At 36.2% G+C, this 20832-nt stretch overlaps 1 protein-coding gene across 1 annotated transcript; it reads right to left on the bottom strand.

Moving 5' to 3' along the window:
• Positions 1–9810: 9810 nt before the first annotated feature.
• Positions 9811–10323, bottom strand: LOC117173672 (uncharacterized protein K02A2.6-like). The gene has a single exon (XM_033362313.1). The coding sequence runs from the start codon at positions 10321–10323 to the stop codon at positions 9811–9813; it is 513 nt and encodes a 170-aa protein (XP_033218204.1).
• Positions 10324–20832: the final 10509 nt, after the last annotated feature.

Genomic DNA, 20832 nt, shown 5'->3' with positions numbered 1-20832 from the left:
TATTTAATTTTGCGTATTATTGAAGAGCTTATAGTTTATTAGTGTTTACGCGAGTTATGCTGCACATAAAACTGGGTATTTTAACATATAAAATTTCAAAACCGCAAAAAATAAAAAACCAAAAGTCATGAATAATCTGCGAAAGCCTAAACAAGGAAGTCATAAATGATCTTAAAAGAAAATGAAAAAGATGCATTTACGACCAATTATTAAATAGGAAAATTTTCAGTTAAACAATAGCTGTTCGACCAAAAAGATGAATTTCTTAAATAAAATTATCGAATATTTAACTGAAACAGATAGATTTTAAAACAAAAAAGATTAATTTTTGACGCGAAGATTACTTTCTACCAAAAACTCACCTCGTTCGTTATATTTATTTAATTACTTTAAGTGATCGTCTTTTTTCATTGTAATATTTAAAGTGTATCTTTGCTTATATATGAGTGTCTTAAATCAGTATTACTTAGAAATAAAGAAAATACTAGTATTTATTTAATTTAAATTATTTAAAAACCATGTAATATATACTTATTTACCGTTAAAGTAATCTGTCAGACTATAGGGTCGCGGCTGTCAGAGTACTGCGGCACTTAGGCGCCTTGTTGCCCCAGTATTGTATCAAAGCAACTGCTTATCTGTCAACCATTATTAATAAAATTTCAAAGTCATTTTGAATTTTTTTAATGTCATTATCCCATTGCATTCAGAGCGAATCAATTAGTTACAATAAAATTATACGAAAATAGATTTTATGGTTCAAAAATTACGCGCTAACCTGCCCTCATTTACGTGCTGTCCCGGTATTGGGTACTTTACCTTATCCAACAGCCGGTCCATATTTGGGCCAAAGTTTGACTGACTTTCGGGTGCATCATGGTGACGTGTACAAGTCAACGCTTTGCCAATAGCCTGGCCATCTCTTATCCAGAGTCGGGCCGACTGCTTTTTCACGGTCTTTTTGTTACAATGAACCAGAGTTTATCCGTCGGTCTGCTCATACTCGGGCCAAGGTTTGACTGACCGTTAGGTACATTAAGGTGACTGAGGTGACTTGTGACAACCCGACTGCTGTATCCAAAGTCAGACCGACGAATCTGCCACAGTTTATCTGATTATAGTCATATTACCTTTGAAAGTGGGTTTTGTTCATGGTTTTATCTGGTGCTCTATGAGGTAATTGTGAACTTTTAAATTGGATCCTATTAGGATTTAATGTGTCTGTATTCGGCACTCGTACCTATTAGCTATTGGTTTCTAAGTGGAACCTATGTGAAACCTAATCGGATTTGAATTTGGTTTCTGTGCAGTTCACATTTGGTAATTTTGAAATTTATGATTGGCTCTTATTACGATCTGGTGTGGTAGTATTCTAAATATGCCTATTAGACTCCAGATAGAACCCATTAGGATATTATTTCTATGAGGTCCTATTACTTTCAAAAGTCGGTTTTGTTCCTGGTTGTATGCAGTTTTTATTAGGTAATTGTGAACTTCCTAATTGGATCTTATTAGGATCTAAAGTTTTTTGTCCGATTCCATAACCGATTGTTCCACGTAAACAAATTATTGCTAAACTTCTTGTTATATAATCTTCATTAACGCTTTAAAAAATTGCACTCACTGAGTATTCCAACCTGGCTATACTCCATATTCTTGTATTATAAATCAACTTCAAACGTGAATAGAACTAATCAGAATAAAATCAAAAAACTAAGTCATCGGCGAGTGAAAAAATATGAAGAGTTAGAATTGTTTTTCGAATCCTTACCGAAAATGGAGTCGCATGGTTGTTGAGCTTCGTCATCAAAATTATATTTGCAGCCAGAGTGGCAGTCGAAAAAAAGTTTGTATGAATTTTATGTACAGAGTTGGTGTAAAAATCGTAATATTAAAGCTTTGTTTTTAACTACTTTTTATCAACTAAAGAACGATAAAAATATCGAGTTGTATGCACCGAAGAAAGATCAATGTGACATTTGTGTTCGTTATAGAGTAGGAAATTTTAATGAGAATGAGTATAAAATTCATATAAAAAATAAAGAAGGTAGGGAGGTTCGAGCATATTTGAATACTCAGTTCCTTCAAAGGTGGATTGGAAGAAGGGGTGAAATCGAGTGGCCTGCTAGATCTCCTGATCTGATGCCTATCAACTATTTTCTTTGGGGTTATTTAAAGAGCAAAGTATACTCAACGCAACGGATGGTGATTTATCCAGCTCAGCGCATAATGCAGCATCGAGAGTGGAGATACACCCAGTAGTTAGGAACAAGGCATTACTACCTACAGTTCCTTTAGTTTTTGATGTTGTTTGGAAGACAATGTGCTCCTTTATTTTTACATCTGAATATAATATTTTTAGTAACTACTGAAAATAAATAAAATTTCTAACACTACGGGGTATCGAACCTACCTATCCATACCTAAATCTGACGCCTAGTAGTCGGGAGTCCTGAGGTGTTTTATACTATTTTACGACGTTTAAGATCGATATAAAATGTAAATTTTTTCTGAACATTTACAATTTTTCATAAAGATGGAACTCAGAATTTTTTTCTTAAAGAAAACAGTTCGAATTTCAAAAAAGTTTCATCGAATTTTTGTCACAAAATGCATTGTTTCTAAGTCTGAACTCATAAAACCTTAAAATTTGTGGTGTAAAAAAGATATTCACCCAATATATTTCCACTCGTGGAACATCCATGCGGGTATACGTATCGATTTCTTAATGAAATCAGAAAAAGTGATTAAGTTATAAACAAAGTTTAACAATTTTATTATTGCTAATCAGCGCCCGGCCAGCTACCGTCTGAGCATTCGATCATAAGATTTGTCCGATCAGAGTCCAGTCAGCCCCCGACTGAGGTTTTGGCATAAATTTTGGCAAGCCAGTCTCCGACCAGCGCACGGCTAGGCTCTTAAAAACAAACATAGCCCGGTCAATTCCCGACGAGGAACCTTGTTGTGCCAGGGCTAACCCGAGCTATTTCCACACAGGGAAAGAAAAAGATTTGGATAAATTAAATGAAGATTTTGTTTTTACAATGGATTTGCAGTCGGTACTTTTATCGCCGAAATCCCAAGTGTCGTCATTGTATTATAGAACAAAACTTTCAGTTCATAATTTTTGTTTGTTTAATTTGAAAACTCCCAGCGGATGGTGTTACAAATCGAATGAAACAGAAAGAGGTTTAAACTCTGAAGAGATTGCTTCAATCATTTTTTAATTTATCTCAACGCATGCCGTGCCTCTTCTACCAGAGTCAAATAAAAAAATAATATTTCACTCTGATGGATGTACATATGAAAACCGCGATTGTACTCTTAGTAGTGCTCTTCTTAATGCTGCAAAATTATATAATATAACAAATGAGGAAAAGTACTTGGAAAAAGGGCTGATTTTATGCATGTAGCGATAGAAAGAAAATTAAGGAATAAAAATCATCAATGTTCCAGCAGACAATGTTGATGTATGTAAAACTGTAACGAAGGTAGCATACACAGTTGAGCACTTGAATTTCAAAGATTTTAAATCATTTAATGAAATAAAATTTTATTTTTCAATACGTCCAGGAAACAAAACAGGTGATCTTGTTGTTACTAATATAAGAGGAATAAAATATGCAAATGATGGTGATATTTACTACAAATAAAATTTTTCGAATAAATTGACTTTACTACCTCAAAGAAAAAATAACGTAAGATCCTGTTTGACTTATCAAGAATTACTCAAGCTTTATCGTCTTTGGCTCAAAATAAAGAAAAGAAAAAATGAAGTTTTGCAATAATTGAAGAAAACATTGCCTATTGACTATCGTCAGTTTTATGATAATCTTCCTTATGAAAAGTAAAATAGTGAATTCTTTTTTGTGTAGTATTAAATTTATAATTAGATTATTTAATATAAAATAGAAATTATAATACGATGTTAAAAATAATTTGACCAAATCTTACAAATTTACTTTGCCAAATATTATACTAAAAATTCATAATCTCGTTCAGACTTCATTCCGTTGGGTATTAAAAAATTAATAAAGAATATCATTTAATTATAGTTAACGTTACTGATATTCATAAATTTACCTATCTATAAATATGGGTTTATCTGTTAAAAAATTTTATTTTCATAAATATAAAATATTCCAATCATTTTAATTGATCACTTTAACTCCTAACTACATTTAAATTTCAGAATGCAAATTGTCTAACTCCTGATCTGATTATAGAATTTCAAGATGAAAATTGTCTAACTCCAAAAAAGCTTATTAGCTGATACAATTTTGCTCAGAACTGCACAATACAGGCATATTGAAAGTTAGGCTGCACAGCAGATACATGATACTTAGGGAAACTCAGTAGGTATTTATGAGATATAGAGCTGCGCAGTGTGTATTTATATGACATACAACTGCACAGTAGTTTTTTATAAGACATATATCTGCACAGTATTCATTTATAAGACATATAGCTAAGCAATACACTTTTATAATAAATTAGTCTGTGCAGTAGAGTCTAATGCACCCTACGGGAATCTACTGGGCAGATTAATCTACTACACTAATACGCAGGCACGCAAATTGCATGACTCCACTGCTCACTTCTGCGCACCGCATGACTATTGCGTGCTCCTGAACATTTCAAAGTTTTCCTGTGTAGTCCTGAACATTACAAGGTTCCACTGCGCTGCCTTGTCCATTACAGTGTTCTACTGCGCAAGCATATACACATCACGACTCTTCTACGCAGGCCTGTACATTACATAATTGTAATGCGCATCCATGCACCGTACAGGACTCTACAGCGCAGGTTAATGTACAGCATAAGGGTCCTGCGCAGCTCTATGCACTACAGGACAGCAGTGCGCAGATGCCCGAGCCATGTATTGCAACTGCCTCCCCATATACATATCGTAAGTCTCCAATTCGCATTATTGCATGCAGTGTATATTTGCTGCTCATCCATAAACATAGCAGATCTTTAATGTATAGAATTATAGAACACGCACGCCTGCTGTGCACTCCGCTCTCTGCATGAGCACTCTGTACAACCATTAACGTTACAAGGTTTTAATGCGCAGTCGTGCACATAACATGACTGAACTGTGCAGCCCTTAATAGAACGGAAGCCTACTGCACAACCTAGTCCATCTCCGGGCTGAACTGCGCAGTTATGTGCATCCCTGCGTGATCATGTGCATTTAAGAACTCTATTGCGCAGCACAACGTATCCTGTAAGGGCACTGCGCAAATGGCAAATGGTCATGAGCCGTGTAACTCTAATGCGCAGCTCTACACTTGCGCGACATGCACAGCGCAGTATTGTATACAGTTTATCTCTACTGCGCATTCACAAACATAGTAGGTCTTTGATGTGTACGCTTATTTAATACGTATGTCTGCTGTGCACCTCGCGAATGTGTAGCCCCGAAAATTACAGGGTCTTAACGCGCAGCCCTGCGCATAACAGGACTCTTCTGCGCATTCCTAAACAGCAATAGCTCTAATACGCCGCCACGTGCATTACAAGCATCTACTGCGCATCAGTTAACGTTGCAAGGTTCTAATGCACAGTCATGCACCTAGCAGGAGTCAACTGCGCATCCCTAGATATGAAGTGAGCCTACTGCGAAACATTGAACATTTTCGGGAATCACTGCGCAGTAATGTACAGTGAATAGTTCTGATGCGTAGTTATTTCAATTTCAGAACTATATTGTGCAGCCCTATATATAATATGAGGGTACTGCGCAGATTCATGTACTGACAAATTGTACTGCACATCTGTGGAAGCCATCTAGCTCTAATGCGCAGTTCTACACATCAGCGGCCTCCAATGCGCAGTTTGGCGTTCAGTCTATATCTACTGCACATCCCTTCATGTAGTAGGCCTTGATTGTATACACTTGTATACCACACGTGCCTGCCGTGCATCCTTACGTTCTTTAAGGCTTACTGCGCATCCCCATGCATTATAAATATCTACTGTGCATTCCTATATACAGGAGGACTCTACTGTGCAGTAAAATGTGCTACATAATGGTACTGCCCATCTCTATGTACAGTATTGTAGGATTCAACCCCCACTACCACCCCTCCATCAAATTATTTCCGCTCTTTCCTCTCGCAACCCCTCTTCAAGGCAAGATTTACCGTCCCTCTTCTCATCATCATCAACAGTCTCTCCTCTCTTTGTTACTCCCTTGCATTCCTACTCTTTCACTATAAAATTTCTAGACTTATTATACACTCTAGGGATTTGTAATATAATTTTTTTATGCTGATATTAGAAAGTATTTTCAAGAAAATACACAAACTACCTTAACCACAAAATACAATTCTTGCATGTATTTCAAATAATATTTCAAAATACTCATATGTATTTTGTTAATGTATTTGAACTACATCAGTTAATTGTATTTTCCTCATGAGGTATTTCAAATGTATTTTGTCCGAATGTGGTTTGTATTTCAAATACCTTAAATACAATTTTTGTGAAATACTGTCCAGCTCTGCCCTTAGAACACCAATTGTGAACTTCTCCTACTCGTGAGAAAGCAGTACATAATAGGTGCCTGCTTTGAATTTGTTGAAATTTGTGCAACCAACATCAACTCCTAAAAACATCCCCCTTTGTCCTGAGCACCATCGTGAGAACAGCAAAATGTTTCGCTTGCGCCGACATTATTCAAAATCAACATTATAGGGGCGCATTATTTTCGTCTTGCATTGTTCAAATTTGTGTAACCAACTTCAACCCCGAAAAGCGACCCCTTATGCATTAAACACTATAGCAGGGCCAGCAAAACGTTTCCTTAGCCCCGTCATTATCCAAAATCAACTTTTTGTATGGGCCCACTATTTTAGTCTAAATTTGTTCAAGTTTTTACAAACAACTTCAACCCCTAAAAACGACCCCCTATGCAGAGCTAGAGAAACGTTTCGCTGACCCCGCTACAGAGTTTGCCGCATAAGAGGTTGCTTTTGGGGGTTGAAGTTATTACACCATTAAGCTATTTCCCTTTCGGGGTAGGCGTGACTCACTCGGAAGAGATATAGAATTTTTAGATTGACACCAAATTTACGTGTTATTTATTTAAATAACACGTTCGTTCCGCAACACTGCTTCAACTCAGGTTGCTGATTAATCTATCTAGCAATCACCCCAGGTGAAGATATTCCCAAAGTCGTCATGTGAGGCTCCCCACTTGGGTCCATTAGTATCCAAGGTCTTTTGTTTCAGGCTTCATTCACGCTACTGACACTTTCTTTATTAACCATTTTCCGCCATACTTTTCTGTGCTGGCATACTTCTCTAGCTTCTTTTACGTCCATGCATTTTTTCATTCAACTCTTGTGTTTCTGTGGGTTCTTATGTCTCTTCTCTCTAGGGTCTCATCAACACATTCAAACCATTCTTTCTGCGGTCTGCCACCGGGCACGCTACCATTCACTTTACCTTGATACACTTGTTTTGTTAGTTATTCATTTGGCATTCTCTCAACATGCCCGAACCATGGTCGGCTTTACACCAACAAGCGGAAGGTTGGCTATACGCGCGTAGAATTGTTAGGCTGAGCAATACTTTCGTCCCAAAAATGTCGCAGAGGACGGGTTACCAACTTCAATTTTAAAGACCTATGTTACTGGCAGTTTCGATTAGCTGGCCTATTTGAATTTTATGAGTTGGCAACACTTATTCCATGCTGTTTTCGAGGAAATAGTTTCGCATCCCCCCAACAAGCCATCTTAACCGATTTCTTTCCCATTTGTCTATTAGCGTCTCTTCTGCACCACATTCTTTGAGAATTATCTCATTACTCACTTTGTCCATCATAGTTTTGCCGCATATTATGCACGAAAATCTCATGTCAATTGCGTTAATTTTACTCTTATCTTTTTCTTTATGCTCTCTAAATCTGAATTATTAAAATTTTACTAATTGATAGTAAGATTTTACTAATTCAATTAGCGAGAAGTCGATCACTAACTATTAGTAGAAAACTACTAATTTGATTAATGGAAATTGTCCCCTAATGCCATTAGTACAATCCCACCAAGGAATTAGTAAAATTCCACTAAGCAATCAGTAAAGTTCCATTAAGCAATTGGTAAAATTCTCATAAACAATTAGTAGTCCGTGCCATTTCAGTGTTTACTAATTAAATAGTAGAAAGTTTTTGTGGATCTAAACTATGCAACCATCGCCTTGAATAAAATACGAATCTATCGCCTGACTCTTTACGCAGATAATGTAAGGCTGAACGGCCTCATTTTTTCTTGCGCACTTCCTGAATAAAGTTTAAGTATTTGACCCTCCCGGTAGTTCGCGAAGATTTGAGTTTTGAATGGTACTCTTCGGTCGATAAACATTGTGAATTCCTTGCCTAATAGTACCATACTTAGTTTCTGCGTCCAGCAAATCAACAACCTTTTCATATTGCTAGATGAATCACCATTATTATGTACTTAGCCAATAACACCGGGAGAAATTCTTTCCTTCATACACTTATTTGCCACACCTCAACACTTTAAGACCTTCGCCACAGCTTCACTTCGCCTCTGATACCACGCATAATCTCAAATAGCGTGGCATCGTTTGATACCATGGACTGGCGCGAAACGACAGAATGCCATCTAAGGAAATGACTTCTGATTGGTCGAACTCATCATAGTTCACTAATTCGTTAGTCATCGTGCTCGGTTACTATTAAATTAGTAAAGCGATGTTACTAAATAATAGTGAACCATGTTTACTAATTGATATTAGTAAAAATTTTATTAATTTGAGAGTAAAATACTTACTATTTTAAAAGTAGAACTTCAAAATATTACTTTGTTGTTGGTAAACCATACATTTACTCATTGAAATAGTGAAATTTTCACTCATTCATATTTAGAGACTATGCCTGTGTCTCGCTACCGAATAGTACAGTCGGTACAAATATAGAATTCTTTATTCTCATTTTAGCTTTATTTGATGTATTTTTACTTCTGATAAGGGGACCTGCTCTAACAATAACCTTCTTACTTTCGTTTATGCGTCTATCTCACTCCTTTTCTACCTTCCTGTCCCTGGCAAATAAGCTACTAAGGTATACGAACTTATCAACTTCTTCAATTCTCTTATCGATCAATACAATGCTGCATATTGTTTTCTCACTCTTTCCTTGGAACACCATAATTTTCATTTTTTTCTCGTTAATTTTGAGGCCCATGCTCTTCATGCTTGCATTCAGTTTATTCTACATTTTTTGCATGTCTTCGATTGACTCTGCTATAACAACTTCACGTACCCTTACTATTTCAAAATCAACTAATTCAAAATTGTCTTAAGCTAAATATTTTATCCGCACATGACCTTCCTGGCATAAACCCACTTTGGACTTCCCAAATCGTTTCTCCTGTTATATTCATTACTCTACGACGAAGTATTTTTGAGTGTATTTTACTTACGGTACTTAATTACGGCTTCGGAACTGATTCAAGACGATCTACTGCAATTACGCCTTAATAATGTTTGTTGCTTTGTTTTTCGCCTTCAATATCCTCGACTGCGTATCGGTCCTGTCATTTGAGCGACTTCATATTCTCGAGGTGCCTTGCGCTTCTTATCGAACCGTTCTTTCATTGTCACTGCGTTTGCTGCCAGTAATTCCGCGACGTCCTCCTTCGGTTCCACGACTGCTTTTTCGCGATTTAATGTTATTACTTCACGCGTTAGTAGATTATCGAGAAGATTCAGGGCTCGATTTTTAAAGATCACTTCGTAGGGAGTTCGCTTTTTTACTATGTTCTCGCAATTATTAATCGCCTATTGAACGTCCCACAATTTGTCGTTCCAGTCGCGATTTTCGTCATCCACCGTGACACTAGCGAGACGAGACGTGAGCACTCGATTTGTTTGCTCTACCTGACCATTAGCGCGCGGCCACTCAGGCGCAATTTTCACGTGTTGAATGTTATATTCTTCACAACATTTTTCGAACTTCGCTGCAGTAAACGCAGTACCCCTATCGCTAATTATCCGATCCGGTTTCCCGTAATGGGCAATAAATCCTTTAATCATCTGGAAAACTTCCACGGCCGACTGTTCTTTCACAGCTTTCAGGAGCGTGTACTTGCTGTACCCACAGACTATTGCACCCACGTATTTATTCGCGCGTTCTGAAATAACATACGGCCCCGCGTGATCAACATGAACGCTTTTAAAAGGGAACATCCCCTTTTCCAACGGGTGTAAATATCCCGATTTTTTACTGCTAGGTGCCTTAAAATAGAGGCGGTTGATACACCGTCTTATGTACTGGCTCACAAACTCACGCATTTTCGGGAAATAGTACGTTTCTTTCAGCTTCCCAAGAGTTTTGTCTACGCCCAAATGAGCATGATTTCTTCACTCGCCCTTTCCATCGCAGCGACCCAATCCCTTGTAATCCGCCAACCCATTACTGGTAAACCCACCAACCCGAGTTCTTCGGCCGCTTCCACAGAATTTCGACTTAGCCCGTCGGCCACGACATTGCTTGCCCCTTTGAGGTATTCGATTCGGTAAGTGAATTCTGCGAGGCGCACAAACCACCCCCCTATTCGCGCACCTAGGTCCCGTTTACATTCCAGCAGCTTGAGGCTATTGCAGTCAGTTCGATTAATAAAAATTATTCCAAATAAATAAATGCAAAATCTCTCAAGTACGCACACGATAGCTAGTGTCTCGAGCTCGCACGAGTGATACTTCGACTCGTCCTTGCTAGTCTTTCGATTAAAGTAACACATCGGATATAGTTTGTTATCCTCCCATCTCTGTAGTAGCACCGCCTCCTACCCTATCTGACTCGGATCTGTGTGCACCTCGGTTTCAGCTCCTGGCTTATGCATCGCGAGTACTGGCTTCTCGAGCAACCGTTGCTTTAAAATATCAAAAGCCTCGTGCTGTTCCAGTCCCCACACGAATTTCATGTTCTTCGCCATTAAATCTGCTAGAGGTTTCGCGATCAAAGAGAAGTTTTTAATGAATCTGCGACAAAAGTTCGCGGTTCCCACGAATGACCGAACCCCGCCCACATTGGTGGGTTGCGGAAAATCTCTGACAGCATTTAAAATTTTCGTTTCTGGCGATATTTCTCGGTCAGACATCATAAATCCTAAATACTCTACTTTACGCTTAAAAAATGGCATTTCGGTCATTTCAAGGTCAAGTTAGCGGCTCTTAAAGCGTCCAAAACCTTCCGCAAATTTTCAAGACCGTCCTTGAAATTCTTGGAGGGTATTATCCCATCGTCAACATAAATTTGTACAATTTTGGCACGTAGATTACTAAAAACGCGACACATTAAGCGTTGAAACACCGCTGGTGCATTGCAAAACCCAAAGGGTAGACGTTCAAACTGAAATTGACCATCAGGGCTAACAAAACTCGTCTACGGTCACGAATCTTTAGCAACTGGAATTTGGTAATAAGCGCTTGCCAAATCTAATGTCGTAAAATATTTTTTACTACCTAATCGATCTAAAAGATCATCTACTCGCGCAGGCGGATAGTGATCCTTCACAGTTATTTTATTAAGAACACGAAAATCAACGCAAATGCTTATCTCGACTGACGTCTTCCTTACCAGCATCATCGGACTCGCATATGGTAAACAGCTATCCTCCGCGATATCAGCTTATTTCAGCTCCCTGATGAGATCCTTCGTCTGCTCTTGTTCACTGTATGACAGTCGATAAGGACAATAAAAGACCGTCTTACCGTCTTCTGTTTCAATCTCCACCTCAACCGCATTACTGCACCCAAGTTGTGTCATGTTACGTCCAATCGAATGCTTGTACTCATTCATGAGGGCGAGTACCCTCTCCGCCTCCTTGCCTTCCAAATCCGTATCTAATTCCTCTCTTGTCACCGGCACATCGTTTATTTCACGTTTCCGGATTTTTGCCTCCCTACCCTCACGTGCACGTGTTACGAAACTTCCCTCTAGCACTGTGAAGGGAGAACCTAAGAGATTTAGTATCGGAAGCACTGCCTGACCTTTTTCGCCAGTTTTAACTATACAACGTGAAATATGATGTCCTGCTTCCCGCATGTCAACATTCACGAATAATTCAGTGTCTTTCATATCAGTCCCGACACAGATTCAATCCACATAATTATCCGGGACTTCATACGAGTTCACGGCACATAACACAGTTTTTACCGGCTCACTTACTGCTCCTGCCGTTAAAGTGACTAGTCGTTCTTCAATTAACAGTTGATCTGCCATGCTGATAATCGCTACATGTCGCTGTTCTATTTAAAAACGCATTTTTAAAATATTTCGCATGTGTGTTTCCGACCGTATTCATGGGTTTCGAACCAATTCCACTTCAAATTGCACTTAAAGAAGAGATTTCACCGATTCGACTCTTCGTCTTTCCGCAATCCCGCTCGATATGGTCTGTAACACTGTAATTAAAACATTTTCTGGCTTTAATTTTATTTGGAAAGTCTCGTCTCCAATGTCCAGTTCCAGCCAGCCCTTCCAATCACGTAGATCGTCGCGTTTCAAGCTGTCTCTCCAACAACGCGCGACACCAACCAACTTCGCCAGGGCATGGTGCCTGATCGCCAGGTTATCCCAGTTGTACTGCTCACCATATTCTTCTATCTTCTCAAACCAGTCGACGATGCTTATTTCCTTTTTGACTGGATCAAACTCTGGAATCACGTTAGAGACATCCCGGCACCACCTCTCTGCACTCGTCACAAAAACCTTCGACGATTCAACCTACGCCCTGGCCCCACTAGTCACGAAAACAACACAGAAAATAATCTCACGCCACGGCAGTAACAGGAACAACACTGCACGGCTTACTAGTCTCGTGATACCGACTTCAAATCCCGACTGCGTACTCTGAGCCCGAAATGACGCGAAACATTTGTCTCGAATCTCACCGCTGCAATTGTTAGAATATTAATCGCCTTCGGGATATTCTAATACGTTAACAAAAACACAGTGTTTATAAATAAAGATAGCATGCATTTTAATAAAAATAGAAATAATCACATGAATTACAATTTTGTACAGGGTAGAGACAATTGTTGGTATTTTCCAGATGCTTATTGTATTACGCGTAGAAATAGAAGGGAAACTACTTCCAGCTAGAGCCTTTAGGTACCTAGACGTGTGGTTCGCTCGCACATTTTTCGCAGCTTTCCCCGAAACTTTCCATACCCCTACCATTGTTATATTTGTACATTCCTAAACTTAACAGGTAGCCGTACTCTCAGGTAAATATTATTTTTTATTTTGACACCCATCCTTCACAAATTCCATCTGCTCAAGTATGAACTCAAAACTTCTAAAATAAGGTTTTACATTTTTAAAATACCACATAAGTGCCTCCCAAGTTCCCTATTTACCCGAGTAAATATGCTTTTACTTGAGTTTGACTTGTTTGTGGCTTGAGTTCGTCTCAAAGACATCGATATCTGCCAGCGTGTCAAAACTGAGTCGAGACATAGGCCTTCGTCTTACTTTCATGGTCACGACAGGTAAAACGGTATTTACTTGTCTCAACGCGAGCCTTGTCTTGGCTGAAATGATAGGCATAAGCTTGCCTAAATACGAACCTATTTCGGCTTATAAATGAGATTCAAATTGACGATGAAAAATTTGTAGAATCTTTTAAGCGTGTGTGTGGTTCCCAAGACATTCTTAAATGATCCTGATGACATCACAGTCTAATAATATTTCTTTCTTCTAGATAACACATTCTTTAAATGCGAGAAAGATGAATGTGTATCGTTGACATTTGATATGAGGATTATGCATGGAATCCTGTTTTGACTATTTACTTAATGCGTAGATTATTGGTCTAAATTCTGTAGTCTAGAAGCTTCGAGAAAAAATATTTAAAGTTAATCGAAGGAAAGAAAGGTATCTAAATCATAATAAAATCATTTTCTTATGATATCTCATATACTTCGAGATTCTTGCCGCTTTATTCTGTTATCAAGTAGCTAGTGAGAGAGGACTAGGGATATCAGAAACACACGTTTAAGCTCGGAGAAGCATTCACGCATCGACTTTTAATCAAAAATCTTTGGTTAGAAGACTGTTTTTTAATTGTTTGAAATAAGAGTTGGAAAAGGAGGAGGTGAAGCAAGAAAAGAAGGAAAAGAAAGATGGACATTATCAGGAAGAAAAGGAGGAGGAGGATATAAACTCAGATTTAATGAATGAACAGCCTTTTTACTGTGTCAGTGACAAGTTGACTAGCACTTGTTCAAATTGTTCCAGAACGTATTCAAGACTTGATAATTAAAAAAAAAAGAGAAATACTCTTGCTCAGCTAAGAATCATAAGCAGGATGAGAGAGACTTTCACCAAATTTCAAATGTAACTTTAAGTTTAAGGTCAATGCACGAATCTGACAGTCGGATTGATAAGGAGAGGAAAGCCATTCCTCGAAAGCATAAGATTTTCAAACTGAAACAGAATCAAGCTATTCAGGAAACTTGGAAAACACAATTCTCTCAACTGAGGAATTTATCGTGCATTACTCATAAGTCTAAAGATTAAGTGGAACCGCTTGTGAAGAAGCAAAAAGTAGAGCCAGAAGAAGAATTTGGTCAATATGACAGTTCTTCATACGTAATAAAAAATGATGCTGATGATGAGGGTGTTAATGAGCATGATAATGACTATGAAGAGGAGGATAATGATGCTAATGAGGAGGAAGATGATGCTGATGAGAAGGAAGATGATGCTGAAAGTGACCTTTCCTCAGAATATAAAATAAAAGCAAAACCAGAATCTAAAATGTTAGATTACTGGGCAGATCCCAATAAGTTTGTGGATCGATTGCGCTTTCTTTTACAAGATCAACTAGCTGGAAACTTAAATACGAAATTATTTCAATTGTTAATCAAATGCGGGAGGTTAGTATTATTGAATAATTCTTTTAGTTTAGCAACTAGTTAAATGTAATTAACATTTTGAAATGGTTTATTCAAGATTCCCTGTCATTGACATTTTTTAACATTTATGAAATGGAACCAACACTGTACAAAGTAAGCAATAAGTTTTAAAATTCTATACATAATTTTTATAGGTTTATTATAACGAAATAAGTTAAATAAACTTAATTGTCAAAAACGTATGTGTATTTACTGATTCCCCTTACCTGAATTAATTGTAGTTTAGGACATCAGCTTATAAAACCGAAGATTTAGTATAAGTTATCATTCCATCTAATATTTTCAGAACCTATTTATCTTAACTAAATCATTATCATATCCTCCTCGTCCTCCTCAACCTCCTATATTATTTTCTCATTCTTTTACATTTTACTTGATTTAGGATATTAACTTGATTTAGGATAGTTCAAGATTTAACTGGAGAAAAAACGTGATTACAACTATAAGAAAAGCAGCATATCTGTTTGTGGCGCACTCTATGATAATCTCTGTAAACCGAAGATCTTTTTAAATTAAACTAAATTTTCGTTTACTAAGTTGACATAGTTGAGACAAAAGTATGTTCACGATTCTGTTAATAAGGAAACCTTATCTATTTAACTGGATTTATGAAGCTCATCGCAGAGTGCAGTACAAAGAATAGAGATACACCTTATACACATGAACGTGGTGTTACTTACTGTTTCTTTAAGTTTTTTGTTATTTTAAAGCTGTTGCACTCCTTTTATTTGCACATCCAAATGCCACACAACATACAATTCAGATGATATAATCACTGAATCCAATATTTTCAGTACCTAGTTGTCTTAACTACATCATTACTGAATTCTCATCCTCCTCCTCCTCCTCTCCTTCTCCTCCTTCTTCCCCTCCTCCTCCTCTGTTCTTTCTCGTTCTTCCACATACATTTTCGATAGTTTACTTACCTTGATTTAGGAGAATTCAAGATGTAACAGGAGAAGCGTGGTTACAACTATATGAAAAGCAGCGCACCTGATAGTGGTGCAGTCCGTCAGATTCTTCATTAACATAAGACCTCTTCTTAATCAAACTAAGTTTTCATTTACTAAGTTGACATAGTTGAATCAAAAGTATGTTCATGATTTTGGTAATCAGAAATCATTAGCTATTTAACTGGATTTATTTAACAAAAATTAAATGTTGGTTCTAAGAAAAAAAATTATTATTTGCAAGTCTTATATAACAGCATACTTTAATATCATTGATACTTAACGGACAGCATTATTAATTTATATTTCTTCATTATTAAATATTTATTTAAGACCTAAATGAAGTCGATATATGGGGATGGTGATTTATCCAGCTCAGCGCATAATGCAGCACCGAGAGTGGAGATACACCCAGTAGTTAGGAACACGGCATTACTGCCTACAGTTCCTTTAGTTTTTGATGTTGTTTGGAAGACAATGTGCTCCTTTATTTTTACATATGAATCTTATATTTTTAGTAACTACTGAACTGTAATATTATAGTATCTTCTTCCTCCTCCTCCTCATCATCACAATTCTCTATTTACAACTAGAAGAAAAATCATCGTATCTGATTATGGCGTACTCTATGATAATCTCTGTTAACCCAGGTTCTCATTTCAGTGAAAGAAAGTTGCGTTTTCTAAGTTGATATAGTTGAATCAACTATATATTCATTATTCTGTTAACTTGACATCCTGGCCCCTTTAAATGAATTCACTTAAATACAGTTTAACACGAAGTGTTGGTTCTATGGAAAACCAAGGTTTTCAGCTGTTATACATAATCGTGCATTTTAATATACGTGTTCAATAGTTCACTTTAAATATTTGCTTCACAGTTTCCTTGTATTAAATTTTAATACTGCTGAATTTATTTTTGTTATTCATAATGCTTTATTTTAATGTTTGAAGTAAGTAAATTAAATCTTTTTTAACAGATTACTCTATTATGTGAAAGATGATTTCAACATTTCTTAGTCAACTCTAATATTTATGGAGTTCATTTACTTTATAAACTCTAGCAAAAGTTAACAAATTGTATTTCTTCATCTCAAATGGCTGATTTGACATCTTAGCTATATCAGTATAAAATTCTAAATTTGTTACAGTGATCCACTGTATGCAAAGGGATCTCTTAGAAATCTGTTAGTATTTTTCGAGTAACGCAATCGCAAAGCCTTCTGCAATCTTGCAAAATTATTCTCGAATTAAAACATTTTTTTTAATACATAGTACTCTCTATCTCTCTCTTTCTATCTCTTTTTCTTCCTAAAAACTATACCTGCTACATATGATTTACCATCTTTATCTATTAATATATCCTCTGTTTGTTGCAATTCTCTAGAAGGTTCGAAGTTATAATCGATACGTGTGGTATATGATATTGAAAAACGCAAAAATGTAATGCAACATTAAAAATAACCTGGAGGCTGTTTACGAAAAAAATTGCGTAGCAGAAATTCGATGACGTAATTAAGAATATTCTGGAAACATAGCATGAACCACTACATCTATGGAATATCGTTAAGACAGATTTCTATAGTCTGGTTTTTATGATCTCTGGATTAAACTATGTAGTTAGCTAGAAAGCAATAAATCATTCTCTATTTCTATTAACTGTATTAATTTTTGTGTTTTTATTTGGTTTATTATTCTTTTTATATCACTAAATTTTGATTCAAGAGTTTCACAGTTTCCTTACACTAAATTTTAATACTGCTGAATGTATTCTTATCATTCATGCTACTTTATTGCAAGTAAGTAAATTATAACTAGAGCTTTCAAATTATGCGTTTACCTCAAAATAGTTGATTCAATACTACGAGGCTACCTGGTATCTGTTGGCAATGTCCACGATTCATGCAAAACTTTTTGTATGATGTAATTCATTTGCTGATATCTGCTGTGAGATTTGTAACTGGTTTCGAGCCGTTCAATCGTGAACCCTTCTGCAGTCTTGAAAATGTTAGAAAATTATTTTTTGATTTAAAAAATCTTTAATACACACCTCTTTCTCTCTTTTTATCTATTATTATATGGTTAAAATTTAAAAATTAAAAATTAAATTTTAAATTTTAGTACTGCTGAATGTATTCTTATCATTCATGCTATATTGCAAGTAAGTAAATTCTAACAGGAGCTTTCAAATTATGCGTTCATCTCAAAATAGTTTATTCAATACTATGAGGCTGCTTGGTAATAATACGAGGTGTGTTCAAAAAGTAAGGTGACTTTTCAATTTTCGCGGGCTACGTACATTCAAGTTATAATTTTTTGTTTTGTTGTGTTGGTACACTCGTCAAGATCATATTTTCACAGTTTTGACTATATAGCTCGTGTTGTTTTTCTGGCAGAGGCGTAACAGGTTAGAAGGGTTTGGTGTGCTCGGCGATTTTCTTCTTTCGAAAAAAATGGAGCAAAGAGTTTGCATTAAATTTTGTGTGAAAAATGGAATACAGTGCTCTAAAACTCTTGAAATGTTGACAGTTGCATACGATGAGTCTACTCTGAGTAAGAAAAATGTGTATAAGTGGTACAAGCTGTTCCAAGAAGGCCGAGAGGATGTCGAAGACGAACCTCGCCCTGGACATCCCAGCACGTCAACAACAGATGAAAACGTTAGGCAGTGGAAGAAATGGTGTTGAAAAATCACCGAATTACCATCACAGAAGTTGCTGAAGATGTTGGCATATCGGTTGGCTCATGCCATGCAATCTTTTCGGACGTTTTGGGCATGAGACGTGTGTCAGCGAAATTTGTTCCAAAACTGCTTAATTTTGATCAAAAGATCCATCGCATGACCATCGCTCAGGAGATATTGAATGATGTCAATAATGATATTCACCGGATTTGGCTCCCAATGACTTTTTTCTTTTCCCAAAACTGAAGAGACCCATGAAAGGACATCGATCTTCAACGATTGAGGAGATAAAAACTGCATCGCTGAAAGAACTCAAGGCTATACCACAAAATGATTATCAGAAGTACTTCAATGATTGGAAAAAGCGTTGGCACAAGTGTATTATATCTGAGGGGGATTACTTTGAAGGGGCAACATAAATATTGAGGAATAAATTAATATTTTTTGAGAAAAGCATAAAGTCACCTTATTTTTTGAACACACCTCGTAATCTGTCACAGAAACCCACTGTTTGTAAAAGGATCTCTTAAAAATCTTTTGGCATTGTTCAAGAGTCATGCAAAAATGTTTATATGATGTAATTCATTTGCTGAGGCAGACTGTAACATTTGTAACTGATTTCAAGTCGCTCAATCGCAAACCCTTCTACCTTATTGCAAATTTAAACAAATTATTTTTTATTTGAAACATTTTTGAATACATACCTCTCTCTCCATCTCTCTTTCTCCCTAAACTATACATTCTGCATATCATTTACCATATTTATCTATTAATATATCCCCTGTTTATCAAAATATTATGCACGGTTCTAAATTATAATCGACACGCCTAGACAAGTTTAAAATATAACGTTTTTGCAGCGTGAAAAATGTAATGTGTCATTTACAATAACCTTGAAGTTGTTTACAACAATTTCTTTTCAAAAATTGTGTAGCATAATTTCATGATGATGTCATTAGTTTTAGAAGAATCTGGAAACATAGCACGAACCAACACATCTGTAGAATATCGGTAAGGTATGTTTCTATGGACTGGCTTTCATGATCTCTGAATTAAATTAGATACCTAGAAAGCAATACACAATCCTCCATTACTATAAACTATATAAATTTTTGTATTTTTTAATTTCTATTTGACTAAATTTGGATTTTTAAGTTCCAGAAAGAAGATGTTCACGTGCACGCTGTATCATTTTTTCAATGTTGGATCCACAGTTTCCTTGCATTAAATTTTAATACTGCTGAATTTATCTTTTTTATTTATCATGCTTTATTTTAATGTTTAAAGTAAGTAAATTAAATCAAGTTAGCTCTAATATTTATGGAGCTGATTTACTTTATAAATTCTAGCAAGCGTTTTCAAATTGTATTTTCTTAATCTCAAATGGCGGATCTAGGGGGAAATTACCCCCCCCCCCTCCCCAAGAGCTTCAGCATTGGTCCATTTTCTAATTTTAATTGTTATAATGTGTTGCAAAGAAGCACTTTAAATTTTGTAATATTATGCTTTTTCACATTTTCATATTCTCTATAAATACAAGTCACATGTTTCTGATAATCGTTGTAGCTTATACGATTATTTATAAAACAGTTTTCTATCTACTTTATTATTAGTTGTGCGTAGCGAGACCATATATTGTTGGATCATGCTATCTGTCAGATAAATTTATCTGTATCTTTTATCGAGAGGTGGATTACTTGGCCATTACCGTGACAAGTTACATTTTTGAGTATGCATTGTGTTCTTGTGTGCATTGTAACTTAGGTTATGTTTATTCTTTTATTGAAGAAATTTGTTAATTTCAGTTGAATGTTTGTCATAAGTACCAATCTCTTCCTGCGTCGGAGTAGAATATTTACACAAATATATAATATAAATATTATATTAAAATTATAAACATAAATGAGATTTGTATGAATATTTCTTTATATATATTTTATACAATCATTGCAAACAAATTTTTCTTCAAAGTTTTTATGAAATCGTTCAATGGAAAAAGTTAAAAATTAAAGTTTTATCACAAATTTTCAGATTTTATAAATTTTTTTACAAAGATTAGAGTAGCAAGGGTTAGACGTTAAATGATGAAATTCTTAATAAATAAAGAGAAAAAAGATAGATGAAGATGATTTAAATGTTTCGTCTCAAACGGTAGCACAAGAAGAAAACGCGGATTTCACCATCATGGCAGACAGGTCTAAACCTGAGGAGATGGAGAATGAGTGCAGTGCCATACCATCCACTT

The sequence above is a fragment of the Belonocnema kinseyi genome, chromosome 5, assembly GCF_010883055.1.
Source record: "Belonocnema kinseyi isolate 2016_QV_RU_SX_M_011 chromosome 5, B_treatae_v1, whole genome shotgun sequence".
NCBI lineage: Eukaryota > Metazoa > Arthropoda > Insecta > Hymenoptera > Cynipidae > Belonocnema > Belonocnema kinseyi.
This window is presented reverse-complemented; position numbering and strand designations above follow the sequence as displayed.

Coding starts and splice junctions, on each gene's coding strand:
- LOC117173672 (XM_033362313.1), bottom strand. CDS start 10,323: ATGCGTGAGTTTGTGAGCCAGTACATAAGACGGTGTATCAACCGCCTC.